The sequence below is a fragment of the Coregonus clupeaformis genome, chromosome 27, assembly GCF_020615455.1.
Source record: "Coregonus clupeaformis isolate EN_2021a chromosome 27, ASM2061545v1, whole genome shotgun sequence".
NCBI classification, from domain to species: Eukaryota; Metazoa; Chordata; class Actinopteri; order Salmoniformes; family Salmonidae; genus Coregonus; species Coregonus clupeaformis.
Genome location: NC_059218.1, coordinates 15991766 through 16009782, shown reverse-complemented (window position 1 = coordinate 16009782; position 18017 = coordinate 15991766). Strand labels below are relative to the sequence as shown.

The following is an 18017-nucleotide window of genomic DNA, read 5'->3' as shown; positions in this document are numbered from 1 at the left end:
CAAGCTTGGCACACCTGTATTTCGGGAGTTTCTCCCATTCTTCTCTGCAGATCCTCTCAAGCTCTGTCAGGTTGGATGGGGAGCGTCGCTGTACAGCTATTTTCAGGTCTCTCCAGAGATGTTAGATCGGGTTCAAGTCCGGGCTCTGGCTTGGCCATTCAAGGACACTCAGAGACTTGTCCCAAGCCACTCCTGCGTGGTCTTGGCAGTGTGCCTAGGGTCGTTGTCCTGTTGGAAGGTGAACCTTCGCCCCAGTTTGAGGTCATGAGCGCTCTAGATTAGGTTTTCATCAAGGATCTCTCTGTACTTTGCTCCGTTCATCTTTCCCTCGATCCTGACTAGACTCCTAGTCCCTGCTTCTGAAAAACATCCCCACAGCATGATGCTGCCACCACCATGATTCGCCGTAGGGATGGTGCCAGGTTTCCTCCAGACGTGGCATTCAGGCAAAATAGTTAAATCTTGGTTTCATCAGACCAGAGAATCTCGTTTCTCATGGTCTGAGAGTTCTTTAGGTGCCTTTTGGCAAACTCCAAGTGGGCTGTCATGTGCCTTTTACTGAGGAGTGGCTTCCGTCTGGCCACTCTACCATAAAGGCCTGATTGGTGGAGTGCTGCAGAGATGGTTGTCCTTCTGGAAGGTTCTCCCATCTCCACAGAGAAATTCTGGAGCTCTGTCAGAGTCACCATCGGGTTCTTGGTCACCTCCCTGACCAAGGCCCTTCTCCCCCGATTGCTCAGTTTGGCCGGGCGTCCAGCTCTAGGAAGAGTCTTGGTGGTTCAAAACGTCTTCCATTTAAGAATGATGGAATCCACTGTGTTCTTGAGGACCTTCAATGCTGCAGACATTTTTTGGTACCCTTCCCCAGATCTGTGCCTCGACACAATCCGGTTTGAATACTTATGTAAATAAGGTATTTCTGTTTTTTATATTTAATACATTTGCTAAAATTTAAAAAAACTTGTTATCGCTTTGTCCTTATGGGGTATTGTGTGTAGATGGATGAGGATAAACATTTATGTAATCAATTTTAGAATAAGGCTGTAACGTAACAAAATGTGGAAAAAGTGAAGTGGTCTGAATACTTTCCAAATGCACTGTACATCTAGCTGGGTTTTCTATGCATCGTCAAGACCGTACAGCAGCGTCGGATAAGGTTAGGGGGGAGGGGTGTGTCTCTTTGTTAACAACAGCTGGTGCGCGTTCTCTAATGTTAAGAAGTCTCTAGTTTTTGCTCGCCTGAGTCAGAATACCTAATGATAAGCTGCAGACCACACTATTTACCAATATAGTTTTCATCTATATTTTTTGTAGCTGTCTAGTTACCACCACAAACCAGTGCTGCCACTTAGACCACACTCAATGAGCTGTACAGGGCCATAAGCAAACAAGAAAATGCACATACAGAGACAGCGCTCCTAGTGGCCGGTGATTTTAATACAGGGAAGCTGAAATACATCTTACCCCAACTCTAGATAAACCACCTTTACTCCACACACAGAAACGCATACAAAGCTCTCCCCCACCCTCCCTGCAGCAAATCTGACCATAACTCTATCCTCTTGATTCCTGCTTAAAAGCAAAAACTAAAACAGGAAGTACTAGTGACTCTTTCAATACGGAAGTGGTCCGATAAAGCTGGAATATATTCCAGGATTCATCTGATAACATTGAGGAGTTTACCAAATCAGTCACCGGCTTCATTAACAAGTGCATCGACCACGTTTTTCCCACAGTGACCGTATGTACAGATCCCAACCATAAGCCATGGATTACAGGGAACATCCGCACTGAGCTAAAGGCTAGAGCTGCCCCTTTCAAGGAGCGGGACACTTATAAAAAATCCCGCTACGACCTCCGACAAGCCATGAAACAGGCAAAGCGGCAATACAGGACTAAGATCGAATCCTACTACACCAGTTCTGACGCTCGTCGGATGTGGCAGGACTTGCAAACTGCCCAGTGACGAAAGCCTACCAGATGAGCTAAATAACTTCTATGCTCGGTTTGAGGCTAGCAACCCTGAACCATGCACAAAAACACTAGCTGTTCTGGACGACTGTGTGATCTCGCTCCGTAGCTGTAAGTAAGACCTTAAACAGGTTAACATTCACAAGGCCGCGGGGCCAGACGGATTACCAGGATGCGTACTCAGAGCATGTGTTGACCAACTGGCAAGTGTCTTCACAGACATTTTCAACCTCTCCCTAAGCCAGTCTGTAAAACCTACATGTTTCAAGCAGACCTCCATAGTTCCTGTGCCCAAGAATACCAAGATTGTTCATTGACTACAGCTCAGTGTTCAACACCATAGTTCCCTCCTTGCTCATCACGAAGCTCAGGACCCTGGGACAACCTCCCTCTGCAACTGGATCCTGACGGGCCGTCCGCATGTGGTGAGGGTAGGCAAAAACACATCCGCCACGCTGACCCACAACACGGGGGCCCCTCAGGGGTGAATGATCAGTCCCCTCCGGTGCTCCCTGTTCACCCACGACTGCGTGGCCACGCATGACTCCCACACCATCATTAGGTGTGCTGATGACACAGCGGTGGTAGGCCTGATCATCGACGACGATGAGACAGCCTATAGGGAGGAGGTTAGTGACCTGGCAGTGTGGTCACTAACTAACTACTGTCAGCAATACAAAGGAGTTGATCTTGGACTACAGGAAACGGACGGCCAAGCACGCCCCCATCCACATCGACGGCGCTGTAGTGGAGCGGTTAGAGAGCTTCAAGTTGCTCTGTGTCCACATCACTGAGGAATGAACATGGTCCACACACACCAACACAGTCATAAAGATCCTCAAAAGGTTCTAGAGCTGCACCATTGAGAGCATCTTGACTGGCTGCGTCACCACTTGGTATGGCAACCACTTGGCATCCGACCGCACGACACTACAGAGGGTGGTGCGGACGGCCCAGTACATCACTGGGGCCGAGCTCCCTGCCATCCAGGACCTCTATACCAGGCGGTGTCAGAGGACGGCTCGGAAAATTGTCAAAGACCCCAGCCAGCCAAGCCATTCACTCTGCTACCTCATGGCAAACGTTACCGGAGCGCCAATCCTGGGACCAAAAGGCTCCTGAACAGCTTCTACCCCCAAGCAAACAGTTAATGAAATGGCTACCAGGACTATTTGCATTGACCCTTTTTTGCACTCTCTCTTGCACTGACTTTATGCACACTCACTGGACTCTACCCACACACTCACACATACTTACACTGACACTCCAACACACACACACACACGCTCACACACTCACACACACACACACACACACGCTCACACACACACACATGCTCACACACACACACACACTCACACACACACACACACTCATGCTCACACACACACACTCATGCTCACACACACACATGCTCACACACACACACGCTCACACACACACTACATACGCTCACACACACACTACATACGCTCACACACACAAGCATATTGATGCCGCACGCATGCACGCACACACACACACACACACACACACACACACACACACACACACACACACACACACACACACACACACACACACTTTTACACTTCACATACGCTGCTGCTACTCTGTTTATTAACTATCCTGATTGCCTAGTCACTTTTACCCCTACTTACATGTACAACGTACTCCTGCACATTGATTCGGTACCAGTACTCCTTGTATATAGCCTCATTATTGTTATCTATTGTGTTACTATTTTCTATTAGCTTATTTTATATAAAAAAATTACTCTGCAGGTAAAGTCTACACCTTTCGTATTCGGCACGTGACAAATAAAATGTGATTGATTTATATAGCTGTATGTCAACAGTAGGCTTCTAATGATGTGATAATAGTCAGTTCACCAATGACAACAAGGCATGTTGAACGAATGGTAGCCTAGTAGTCAGACCTAACTTGATGGATCATGTCAGTATTTAGATCTGAAACAAGCTCATATAGGCCTAGTTCAGTTGTTTCATATTCCAAATAGACTACAGTAAGCTAGACTACTACACTGAACAAAAATACAAACGTAACATGCAACGATTTCAAAGATTCTACTGAGTTAACGTTCATATATGGAAATCAGTCAATTGAAATAAATTCATTAGGCCCTAATCTATGGATTTCATATGACTGGGAATACAGATATGCATCTGTTGGTCACAGATATCTTTAAAAAAGGTAGCTTATGCCTTCCCATACCATAACCCCACCGCCACCATGGAGCACTCTGTTCACAACGTTGACATCAGCAAATCGCTCGCCCACACGATGCCATACACACTGTCTGCCATCTATCCGGTACAGTTGAAACCGGGATTCATCAGTGAAGAGCACCCTTCTCTAGCGTGCCAGTGGCCATCGAAAGTGAGCATTTGCCCACTGAAGTCAGTTACGACGCTGAACTGCATTCAGGTCTAGACCCTGGTGAGGACAACAAGCACTCAGATTAGCTTCCCTTAGATGGTTTCTGACAGTTTGTGCAGAAGTTATTCGGTTGTACAAACCCACAGTTTCATCAGCTGTCTTGGTGGCTGGTCTCAGACGATCCCACAGGTGAAGAAGCCGGATGTGGAGGTCCTGGGCTGGCGTGGTTACTGCGGTTGTGAGGCCGGTTGGACGTACTGCCAAATTCTCTAAAACAATGTTGGAGGCGGCTTATGGTAGAGAAATTAACATTAAATTATCTGGCAACAGCGCTGGTGGACATTCCTGCAGTCAGTATGCCAATTGCAATCTCCCTCAAAACTTGAGACATCTGTGGCATTGTGTTGTGTGACAAAACGGCACATTTTAGAGTGACCTTTTATTGTCCCCAGCACAATGATCATGCTGTTTAGTCAGCTTCTTGAAATGCCACACCTGTCAGGTGGATGGATTATTTTAGCAAAGGAGAAATGCTCACTGACAGGGATGTAAACACATTTTCTCACAAAATGTGAGAGAAATAAGCTTTTTGTGCATATGGAACATTTTTGGGATCTTTTATTTCAGCTCATAAAACATGGGACCAACACTTTACATGTTGCGTTCATATTTTTCTTCAGTGTACATTGCATCCAGTAATTGAATTATTCAGAATTTCAGCCTTGTGTAGGTCTACAATCTTGTCCCTGACATCCTTGGAGAGCTCTTTGGTCTTGGCCATGGTGGAGAGTTTGGAATCTGATTGATTGATTGCTTCTGTGGACAGGTGTCTTTTATACAGGTAACAAGCTGAGATTAGGAGCATTCCCTTTAAGAGTGGGGCGGCAGGTAGCTTAGTGGTTAAGAGCGTTGTGCCAGTAACCGAAAGGTCGCTGGTTCTAATCCCCTAGCCGACTAGGTGAAAAATCTGTCGATGTGCCCTTGAGCAAGGCACTTAACCCTAATTGCTCCTGTAAGTCGCTCTGGATAAGAGCGTCTGCTAAATGACTAAAATGTTACCTGTATAAAAGACACCTGGGAGCCAGAAATCTTTCTGATTGAGAGGGGGTCAAATACTTATTCCCCTCATTAAAATGAAAATCAATTTATAACATTTTTGACATGAGTTTTCTTGATTATTTTGTTGTTATTCTGTCTCTCACTGTTCAAATAAACCTACCATTAAAATTATAGACTGATCATTTCTTTGTCAGTGGACAAACTCAGGGGATGAAATACTTTTTTCCCTCACTGTACATCAGCACCACCTTAGGGAGTGCCCTGATCGTACATTTAAATGTATTTTCTAGTTTGCTACTGAAGAGCAGCCAATTACCAAGTACCAATAACAGTCTATAGCCTAGCATTCTTACTGAGGCAGTCTTCTGCCAACATCATTATTAGGCAAAAAAAAAGTGCATTTGCCTATGTTTTGAGCAGTGTGGGTGGCGCACGCGCCATTGTGGGGTCCGCAGGGCCGGGGGTGCCACCGCTGTGCTGAAGTGGTACTCATAAAAGTTCTTCAAGTTTGGCAGGTCTGTGTCCCCCATGTATTGTTAATGGGGCTGCCATAGAATATTGAAGTGTCATGTAAATGCATCATAATGCAGAAACCGCATTGGCCCGAATCTCTATGAGTGTTCATGGCTCTGCTTGCTGATGTGTTTTGCTATTTGCTGCTAGAGCCATATCTATATTTTACTGTGTCCACACACTCTTCCCAGAGTGGGTGAAAATGCATTTTGGTGATGAAATGTCACTTCCTTGTTACAAAATACATTTTACCAAGACAAATATGATTATTAATGTTCTGAATCGTTCAGTGGGTTCTTTCTCTAACATATCATTAACATTATATATAAAATGTCGGATTTCGTAACCTAATACATCCAATAATTAGCACCGAGCTCTGTTGACAAAGCAGTGTAGGTTTCTCATAACAACTTTTGAGGATTTTACATTTTGTGCTAGTATCCAAGAGCCTGCCCTGTATTGACACCTAAATGCCAATGGGCTACAGTTAGCTGTTGTTAGCAACTTAGCTAGCTAACGTGAGCTATGCACATCTTCCTCTGACATGCTACATCACATTACACGTTAGTTTGATGTATTTAGCTAGCTACAGTATCATTCCTCTTTCATCTGTGGTATCATAGCTAGCCTGGCTCGCTAGCATGATAAAATAATGTTGTATAACCAAAAGTAATTTCTAAATGGCAAATCAGATGAAAATACCCTCAAATAAAATGTAACATTCTGTACTGTCACCTCATAAAACATTTGATCTGAAATCCAAAATGCTGGAGTATAGAGCCAAATGTAACATTTTAGCATCACTGTCCAAATACATACATAGGGGAGTGTACACCCTTATACAGCTAGTGAAATAATGAATACAATACAGTGTATGTTGTTAAAGTTACACACATACACTCTATAGTGATGTGTTCTTTGAAAGAAAGGACTGCTGTTCACATCATAGGGAAGGTGTTTCCTGCCTTCCAGGCCTACTGACATTACTGGCAAGACAGGCAGATTTCACACTGACAGAAAGACTGGAAGATTTAGGCTTGATAACAGGCCTAGAGCGGCTGTATGTCGAGAAGAGATAGCCAATCCCTGTGATGATATGTTAGCGCTGACCTGAGATCAAGTACCACACACACACACAAACACGGTCATGAGTGCACCCAGGGCTGTAATTACACTCAGCCGCCTCCTGCCTTAATCAGAGCTGGGTCAGAGGTCACAGGAAATGATGTCACTCACCAGACAACATTTTCCATTCTTCCCCCGAAGGTTGCATTGTTCCCCCTGACCGGATTTGGTCATTTGTGCCTATGGGCAACTTGTACCTTCCTACTAAAACAGTTCTGCTGCTACAGTAGCTCCTTCCCTCTCAGCCAGCCCACTCTTAGCTAAGGGGTTTCTCTGGAGCAATTAGCAGCTGCAGGGGTTGACAGTCAGCTAGTGCAGGGCTGGCCTGTCTGTGGTTACCATGGTGACGTCTGGCCAAGGTAAACAGTAGGAGCAGTGTTGGAGCTGAATCGAACAGTGTCTGTCTCTAGCCTCTGGTCCCTAGAGTGGACGTGTGTGTGTGTGTGTGTGTGTGTGTGTGTGTGTGTGTGTGTGTGTGTGTGTGTGTGTGTGGCTATGGAAAGCATGGCTAGGGTTAACAACATAAGAGCCCCTATTCATCTGATCTACAGCTCCTCCACTGTTTTCAATCCACACCAGACAGAGCAGAAGAGTACTGCTAAGGCTATTCACTGCTTAGATAGGCTGGTTATACATTTACCCATTCAATATTATCCCTGGGAGAACTTAGGGAGAGTTGTACTGTATAAATTGAAGCGAGTGGTTCCTAGTTCCTAGGCTAGTACAGGATTGATTTGGTGGTTGTGAGGTGTGGACAATGGTTGCTTTGATAGTGTTATCAGGGAAACAATGCTATAGTTGTGTGGACTCCTGGATATACAGTATGTTCTGTATCAGCAGCAGTTGTTGGTTTTCTCTCTGTAATTGAGATTGAGAGAATGGATTTTTATGATATGGCCATAAACACATACACATTAGGTGTGTAACGGTATGTATGTATTCGTACTGAACCGTTCAGTACAGGGACCTCGGTTCGGTTCGCACTGAACCCGAATAAAATATATAACAACTAAAAACACTAGGCCTATAGGCTATGCCTACGCTGCGTTGTATGCCTCGAGTAAATCTGAGCTGAAAAAAACATTTACAGCTATTCCGTTAAAATAACTAGAGTCTATGCGCACATTGTAAAGCTAAATCTTAATAGGCTAATTTCAAACTGTCCTTTTGTGAGGCGCAGCGTGGAACTAGTTCTGTACGATGGTGGGGTCATAAACCAGGAGGATTCTCCACCATCGTTTTAATCTCCAGTTTGGGAACATTTTGGCTTCCCAGTAGATTACAACGGCGATGAACAGAGAGAGTATGTTGCCACTGCTCAACGAGAATAGCCTATGCAGCTGCCAACACCTCAAACATGTTGGCACATTTTACGACGACATCACCCCAGTATTCCTACCACCGGAGCAAGACGGAAACGCAAAAAACAACTTTGTCTCCCATCTGCATTCAAGCAGCCATTCGCAGCTGATTCTGACCGGGCCAAATAAATTACAAGAGCGATAGGTATGTTTACAGCCGCGGATATGCGCCCATTCTCGGTGGTTGAGAAGAATAGGGGGTTTCCAGCACCACGTTACTCCCTCTCGCACCCATTTCAGCAAACAGTTAGTACCTGCCCTATATACACTGAACAAAAATATAAACACAACATGCAACAATTTCTAAGATTTTACCGAGTTCATATAAGGAAATCAGGCAATTTAAATGAATTCATTAGGCCCTAATCTATGGATTTCACATGACTGGGAATAAAGATATGCATCAGTTGGTCTCAGATACCTTAAAAAAAAAAGGTGGATCAGAAAACGGGGCGTGGATCAGAAAACCAGTCAGTATCTGGTGTGACCACCATTTGCCTCATGCAGCGCGACACTTCTCCTTTGCATAGAGTTGATCAGGCTGTTTGTGGCCTGTGGAATGTTGTCCCACTCCTCTTCAATGGCTGTGTGAAATTGCTGGATATTGGCGGGAACTGGAACATGCTGTCTTACATGTCGATCCAGAGCATCCCAAACATGCTCAATGGGTGACATGTCTGGTGAGTGTGCAGGCTATGGAAGAACTGGGACATTTTCAGCTTCCAGGAATTGTGTACAGATCCTGTGCATTATCATGCTGAAACATGAGGTGATGGCAGCTGATGAATGGCACAACAGTGGGCCACAGGATCTCGTCACGGTATCTCTGTGCAGCATTCAAATCACCATAGATGAAATGAAATTGTGTTCGTTGTCTGTAGCTTATGCCTGCCCATAACATAACCCCACTGCCACCATGGGGCACTCTGTTCACAATGTTGACGTCAGCAAACCTCTTGTCCACACGACGCCATACGTCTGCCATCTGCCCGGTACAGTTGAAACTGGGATTCATCTGTGAAGAGCACACTTCTCCAGCGTGCCAGTGGCCATCGAAGGTGAGCATTTGCCCACTGAAGTCGGTTACGACGCCGAACTGCAGTCAGGTCAAGACCCTGGTGAGGATGACGAGCACGCATATGAGCTTCCCTGAGACGGTTTCTGTAGAAATTCTTCAGTTGTGCAAACCCACAGTTTCATCAGCTGTCTGGGTGGCTGGTCTGAGATGATCCCACAGGTGAAGAAGCTGGATGTGGAGGTCCTGGGCTGGCGTGGTTACACGTGGTTTGCGGTTGTGAGGCCAGTTGGACATACTGCCAAACTCTCTAAAACGACGTTGGAGGTGGCTTATGATAGATAAATGAACGTTCAATTATCTGACAACAGCTCTGGTGGATATATCTGCAGTCAGCATGGCAATTGCACGCTCCCTCAAAACTTGAGACATCTGTGGCATTGTGTTGTGTGACAAAACTGCACATTTTTGTGGTATTTTATTGTCCCCAGCACAAGGTGCACCTGTGTAATTAATGATCATGCTGTTTAATCAGCTTCTTTATATGTCAGGTGGCTGGATTATTTTGGTGAATGAGAAATGCTCACTAACAGGGATGTAAACAAATTTGTGCACAAAATTTGAGAGAAATAAGCTTTTTGTGCGTATGGAAGATTTCTGGGATCTTTTATTTGAAACATGGGACCGACACTCTACATGTTTTGTTTATATATTTTTTCAGTATATATTGAAGTGCTACAGACACACCCCTTTGTTAGAGTCACACAAGTGCACATCTTTTTCTCTTTGTAACCGAACATTATAGCATAGACCTACAAATGTCTGAGCCATGTTTACATATTGATTTCACACGCATATTGCACTTTGTTTTAGTGTTGTTGTTAATGAGTAATCATGTGTTTTCATTTAAGAAAATACAATGTGTTGTTATTCCTGATTGTGCTCTCATCAGGCATTATATGATTAATGATCATATATGGAATCAGGAATAACAACACTTTGTATTTTCTTAAATAAGCAAAAATTAACTACAGTAACTGTTGGCATTTCATTTTCCCGCTGTACCGAAACCGAACCGTGACTCTAAAACCGCAATACACCGCTACACCCCTAATACACACACACAAACAATTACACATGCTCACACACATAATCATGCTTGTGCACTGACTGCACACATACTCAATCCTTCTCATTTTACCAGTCCTGTAACATTTGGTTAAAAAAAAATAAAAAAAATCTCCAGCTGTTGAAAGAGCTCTTTGTTTAGGCAGCCATGATGAAATGGTCTGGTGTCTGGACTGAGACTGGGATCAGGACCACCACACACACACTCTAATCCAGTCACTCCTATGAATCAGCACCACTACTAGTCTCAACAATATTAGCTATTCCTGAACGTTATTAGCACCTCATTCAGAGGCACAGAAGAAACACAAGTTCTTCAAACCATGCTCCCCATTTTCCTATGTTTTCTTTGGTATGAGCGTCTGCTAAATGACTACAATGTAAATGTATAGACCTAGCCGTCTAGGCCTACAGAATCCTCCTAACCCTGTCTTGATGCTCTAAAAAAGTGTTTTTGCTTTGATGTTTTGCTGAATTGCTAAATGATCTTCTTTACCGAGAGAATGAAAAACAGCTTCTATCTCAAGGCCATCAGACTGTTAAATAGCCATCACTAGCACATTAGAGGCTGCTGCTGCCTATTGAAATCACTGGCCACTTTAAGAAATGGAACACTAGTCACTTTAATAATGTTTACATATCTTGCATTACTCATCTCATATGTATATACTGTATTCTATTCTATAATATTCTACTCTATCTTAGTCCATGCCGCTCTGTCATTGCTTGTCCATATGTATATATTCTTAAATTCCATTCCTTACTTAGATTTGTGTGTATTGGGTATGTTGTGAAATTTTTTGATATTACTGCACTGTTAGAGCTAGAAGCACAAGCATTTCGCTACACCCGCAATAACATCTGCTAAACATGTGTATGTGACAAATAAAATGTGATTTGATTTGATATGTAGCTGCTGGAGAGGCACCGGGCCATGGAGAGTATGGTGGAGCTGCTGCAGGTCTATCCAGAAGAGGATGAGACCTATGGAGAGCTACTGGAGGCTACAACACAACTATACCACTACCTACTACAGCCCTTCAGAGACATGAGAGAATTGGCAATGCTGCGCAGACAGCAGATCAAGGTAACAAGCACTGTACACACACACACACACACACACACACAGAGAGAGGCATTAGCTGTCTCTGACTGGCAGTCTGGGCTAAGGTCAAGGTTAGCGTAGCGGTGGGCCTAAAGCCCTTTGACAGACAGCAGCATACACTCTAATACCCAGTATTTCTTAAGTCCTATCTAATGACATTAGGGTTAGCTCCTGGTGGGTAACTGGACTAGACTGCAGAGATAGTGGGAGTGCAATGAATGTGGAAGTGCAATGAATGACAGGTGAGTTTTACGTTGTTCCTTCTCTAATGGCTAAGCTGATTCTAGAGCTGTGGTGAAGGCTAACCTCTTCCCACAATATGATGGGCAGTTGTGTGTGTATGGGGGTTGGTAGAGGATCAGATCAGCTAGAGAGGCTTTCCCCCCTTCAGTCCGCCTGCCTCCCTGCCCAGAGCAGCTTAACCAACAGTATTAGTACAGCAGTTTGTACTCAGCCTCTAAACCAGACCAGCCTGGAATACTGCAGTCTCAGCACACACCTCTCCTCTCACTCTCCCCTCTCTCCTCTCTCCTTCCCTTCTCCTTTGCTCTCTCTGAGGGTGTTGTGTTAGTGAGGGTTGTGTGTTATTTCAGTCATCTCTCGTGAGGGTCCAGTCTGTAGCTAGTAGTCATGGCATGGGGGTTATTTCCCCGTTTGCCTTTCCCCACACCACATTCCTCACCCAGCATGGCTGTCTGTGGTGCTGCGCTGTCTCACACACACACACACGCACACACACAAACACAGATGACCGTGTGTGAGGGGAGTTTCTTGCAACATTATGAGCTTTGGATAGAACCTGGTTCCCGGTAGGTACAGATCTAGGATCAGCTTACCTTCCCCAAATCCTAACATGAACCATTAGGGGGGGAAACGATGAACTGATCTTGAATCGGCATCTAGGGCGACAATCATACTCTCATCGTTGCTCGCGGTGTCTGGGCTCACTTATTAAGCCTGCCAACACTGTGAAACATGAAAGAGAGATCTGGCCAGTATGGTCAAAGCTGCACAACTGATCTGCTCTCCTCTAGTACGCCTGCCAGATGTCCAGAACCTGGAGCAATGATATGGCTCAGTAATCCTGCCTGTCTACTGGGTTGCAGCAGACTCTGAACACAGGAGAAAGTGCTTAGTGGGCTTGCTGGTAGCCTATTGGTAGCCTATTGTTAAACCCCCTACAATATGAATTCAAACATCTTTGTTTGCTCATGTTGTGTTCTTTTGAAAAATGTTAGGTTTATAGGAGGAGCTAGAGTACTGTACATTCTATCCACCATATACAGTGGGGGAAAAAAGTATTTAGTCAGCCACCAATTGTGCAAGTTCTCCCACTTAAAAAGATGAGAGAGGCCTGTAATTTTCATCATAGGTACACGTCAACTATGACAGACAAAATGAGAAAAAAAAATCCAGAAAATCACATTGTAGGATTTTTAATGAATTTAGTTGCAAATTATGGTGGAAAATAAGTATTTGGTCAATAACAAAAGTTTCTCAATACTTTGTTATATACCCTTTGTTGGCAATGACACAGGTCAAACGTTTTCTGTAAGTCTTCACAAGGTTTTCACACACTGTTGCTGGTATTTTGGCCCATTCCTCCATGCAGATCTCCTCTAGAGCAGTGATGTTTTGGGGCTGTCGCTGGGCAACACGGACTTTCAACACCCTCCAAAGATTTTCTATGGGGTTGAGATCTGGAGACTGGCTAGGCCACTCCAGGACCTTGAAATGCTTCTTATGAAGCCACTCCTTCGTTGCCCGGGCGGTGTGTTTGGGATCATTGTCATGCTGAAAGACCCAGCCACGTTCCATCATCAATGGTCTTGAAGATGAAAGGAGGTTTTCACTCAAAATCTCACGATACATGGCCCCATTCATTCTTACCTTTACACGGATCAGTCGTCCTGGTCCCTTTGCAGAAAAACAGCCCTAAAGCATGATGTTTCCACCCCCATACTTCACAGTAGGTATGGTGTTCTTTGGATGCAACTCAGCATTCTTTGTCCTCCAAACACAACGAGTTGAGTTTTTACCAAAAAGTTCTATTTTGGTTTCATCTGACCATATGACATTCTCCCAATCCTCTTCTGGATCACCCAAATGCACTCTAGCAAACTTCAGACGGGCCTGGACATGTACTGGCTTAAGCAGGGGGACACGTCTGGCACTGCAGGATTTGAGTCCCTGGCGGCGTAGTGTGTTACTGATGGTAGGCTTTGTTACTTTGGTCCCAGCTCTCTGCAGGTCATTCACTAGGTCCCCCCGTGTGGTTCTGGGATTTTTTCTCACCGTTCTTGTGATCATTTTGACCCCATGGGGTGAGATCTTGCGTGGAGCCCCAGATCGAGGGAGATTATCAGTGATCTTGTATGTCTTCCATTTCCTAATAATTGCTCCCACAGTTGATTTCTTCAATCCAAGCTGCTTACCTATTGCAGATTCAGTCTTCCCAGCCTGGTGCAGGTCTACAATTTTGTTTCTGGTGTCCTTTGACAGCTTTTTGGTCTTGGCCATAGTGGAGTTTGGAGTGTGACTGTTTGAGGTTGTGGACAGGTGTCTTTTATACTGATAACAAGTTCAAACAGGTGCCATTAATACAGGTAACGAGTGGAGGACAGAGGAGCCTCTTAAAGAAGAAGTTACAGGTCTGTGAGAGCCAGAAATCGTGCTTGTTTGTAGGTGACCAAATACTTATTTTCCACCATAATTTGCAAATAAATTCATTAAAAAATCCTACAATGTGATTTTCTGGATTTTTTCCCTCAATTTGTCTGTCATAGTTGACGTGTACCTATGATGAAAATTACAGGCCTCTCTCATATTTTTAAGTGGGAGAACTTGCACAATTGGTGGCTGACTAAATACTTTTTTCCCCCACTGTAAATCCTGAACTGTTGGTTCATCTTGTTTCAAATTGATACAGTTACATATCACAACATTATTATTGTTATTAAATGTTTTTGCTAGTCGGCTGTACCTGCGCCAAAACTCCAGTATTTTTCATCATATAGCTTGTTCTCCATCTTTTTAAATAGTGAGCCATGTTTTCAGCACTTTTATTTCCATGACTGATCAAAACATTTTCTCATGCTCTCTCTTGTCTCTCTGTAGCAGACATAGACAGAGCAATATGTTTGAAACATGAAATCGCAATTTCGAATCGCAGTACATATAAAATCGAGAGATTCGTAAAAATCACAATACAGTGAGGGGAAAAAAGTATTTGATCCCCTGCTGATTTTGTACGTTTGCCCACTGACAAAGAAATGATCAGTCTATCATTTTTATGGTAGGTATATTTGAACAGTGAGAGACAGAATAACAACAACAAAATCCAGATAAACACATGTCAAAAATGTTATAAATTGATTTGCATTTTAATGAGGGAAATAAGTATTTGACCCCCTCTCAATCAGAAAGATTTCTGGCTCCCAGGTGTCTTTTATACAGGTAACGAGCTGAGATTAGGAGCACCCTCTTAAAGAGAGTGCTCCTAATCTCAGCTTGTTACCTGTATAAAAGACACCTGTCCACAAAAGCAATCAATCAATCAGATTCCAAACTCTCCACCATGGCCAAGACCAAAGAGCTCTCCAAGGATGTCAGGGACAAGATTGTAGACCTACACAAGGCTGGAATGGGCTACAAGGTCATCGCCAAGCAACTTGGTGAGAAGGTGACAACAGTTGGTGCGATTATTCGCAAATGGAAGAAACACAAAAGAACTGTCAATCTCCCTCGGCCTGGGACTCCATGCAAGATCTCACCTCGTGGAGTTGCAACGATCATGAGAACGGTGAGGAATCAGCCCAGAACTACACGGGAGGATCTTGTCAATGTTCTCAAGGCAGCTGGGACCATAGTCACCAAGAAAACAATTGGTAACACACTACGCCGTGAAGAACTGAAAGCCTGCAGCGCCCGCAATGTCCCCCTGCTCAAGAAAGCACATATACAGGCCCATCTGAAGTTTGCCTATGAATATCATCTGAATGATTCAGAGGAGAACTGGGTGAAAGTGTTGGGGTCAGATGAGACCAAAATCGAGTTCTTTGGCATCAACTCAACTCGCCGTGTTTGGAGGAGGAGGAATGCTGCCTATGACCCCAAGAACACCATCCCCACCGTCAAACATGGAGGTGGAAACTTTATGCTTTGGGGGTGTTTTTCTGCTAAGGGGACAGGACAACTTCACCGCATCAAAAGGACGATGGACGGGGCCATGTCCTGTCAAATCTTGGGTGAGAACCTCCTTCCCTCAGCCAGGGCATTGAAAATGGGTCGTGGATGGGTATTCCAGCATGACAATGACCCAAAACACACGGCCAAGGCAACAAAGGAGTGGCTCAAGAAGAAGCACATTAAGGTCCTGGAGTGGCCTAGCCAGTCTCCAGACCTTAATCCCATAGAAAATCTGTGGAGGGAGCTGAAGGTTTGAGTTGCCAAACGTCAGCCTCGAAACCTTAATGACTTGGAGAAGATCTGCAAAGAGGAGTGGGACAGAATCCCTCCTGAGATGTGTGCAAACCTGGTGGCCAACTACAAGAAACGTCTGACCTCTGTGATTGCCAACAAGGGTTTTGCCACCAAGTACTAAGTCATGTTTTGCAGAGGGGTCAAATACTTATTTCCCTCATTAAAATGCAAATCAATTTATAACATTTTTGACATGTGTTTTTCTGGATTTTTTTGTTGTTATTCTGTCTCTCACTGTTCAAATAAACCTACCATTAAAATTATAGACTGATCATGTCTTTGTCAGTGGGCAAACGTACAAAATCAGCAGGGGATCAAATACTTTTTTCCCTTAATGTACATGTCGTATCGGCACCTAAGTATCGTGATATCGTATCATGAGGCCCCTGGCAATTCCCAGCCCTATTATTTAATGTCTATGGTTTCCACACACTAGTTCTTTTTTGTGATGAAAACAACAAAATGTTCCCAAATCCCTAAGCTCTGCTATATCGTGATCTAAGTAGATCTGTCCGGGATAGTTGGTCAGTAGGTCTATTTGATGCTATAATGGGGATTCAGCCTAACCACCCGTTGCCCTGAGGGGAAACCAACGAACCAACGGCTGGAAACAAAGCAGTATGCAAATTAACCCCAATATCAGATGGGCCAGGCAGTTGGTTGGTCGTTTGGATGTTGGTTGTTGCGTGGTTTCTCCCACACTGATGAGTCAGTAGAACGGCCCTACTGTATACAGCTGGGAGGAGGAGTGTATCAATGAGATGGGCGGCAGGTAGCTTAGTGGTTAAGAGCATTGTGCCGGTAACCGAAAAGTCGCTGGTTCTAATCTCCGAGCCGACTAGCAAGGCACTTAACCCTAATTGCTCCTGTAAGTCGCTCTGGATAAGATGACTATAATGTAAATGTAGGAAGGAAGAGAGCGAAAAGGGGAAGGATAGGGTATTTGTATGTGCTTTGCATTGTGCTTAATGTTCAAATGGGTAAATGTTGGGTGGAGAGATGAGGGTAGGCTAGGTAATCTTTCAATAGACTACTATCAATGTCCCAAAGGAGACTAGAGCCGCCTACCTGCTAAAGTTATAGCCTCCTCTAACCTCCTCTGGGAGTGTGGACACACACTGCACTGATGCCTATTGTCCTAGGACCCAGTGGAAGGTATAAATAAATCCTGTCACCTCTTTAGAAGGGAAGAGCTGACAAAGGGTTAGTCTATTAAGTGCATTCGGGAAAGTATTCAGACCCCTTGACTTTTTCCACATTTGGTTACGTTACAGCCATATTCTAAAATGGATTAAATCATTTCCCCCCCTCATCAATCAACACACAATACCCCATAATGACAAAACAAAAACTGTATTTTGTAAAATAAATTTGCTAATATATTAAAAATAAAAACCTTAAAAATCACATTTACATAAGTATTCAGACCCTTTACTCAGTACTTTGTTGAAGCACCTTTGGCAGCGATTACAGCCTTGAGTCTTCTTGGGTATGACGCTACAAATTTCGCACACCTGTATTTGGGGAGTTTCTCCCATTCTTCTCTGCAGATCCTCTCAAGCTCTGTCAGGTTGGATGGGGAGCGTCGCTGCATAGCTATTTTCAGGTCTCTCCAGAGATGTTAGATCGGGTTCAAGTCCGGGCTCTGGCTGGGCCACTCAAGGACATTCAGAGACTTGTCCCGAAGCCACTCCTGCGTGGTCTTGGCTGTGTGCTTAGGGTTGTTGTCCTGTTAGAAGGTGAACATTTGCCTCAGTCTGAGATCCTGAGTGCTCTGGAGCAGGTTTTCATCAAGTATCTCTTTGTACCTTGCTCTGTTCATCTTTAACTCGATCCTGACTAGTCTCCCAGTCCCTGC

General features: G+C 44.3%; 1 protein-coding gene across 1 annotated transcript in view; it reads left to right on the top strand.

Moving 5' to 3' along the window:
- Positions 1–18017, top strand: part of LOC121541554 (junction-mediating and -regulatory protein) — a 48763-nt gene that overhangs the window by 16951 nt on the left and 13795 nt on the right. Inside the window, exon 2 of the mRNA XM_041850634.2 lies at positions 11486–11659. Coding sequence (XP_041706568.2) covers positions 11486–11659 — 174 coding nt within the window. The remainder of the gene's footprint in view (positions 1–11485; positions 11660–18017) is intronic.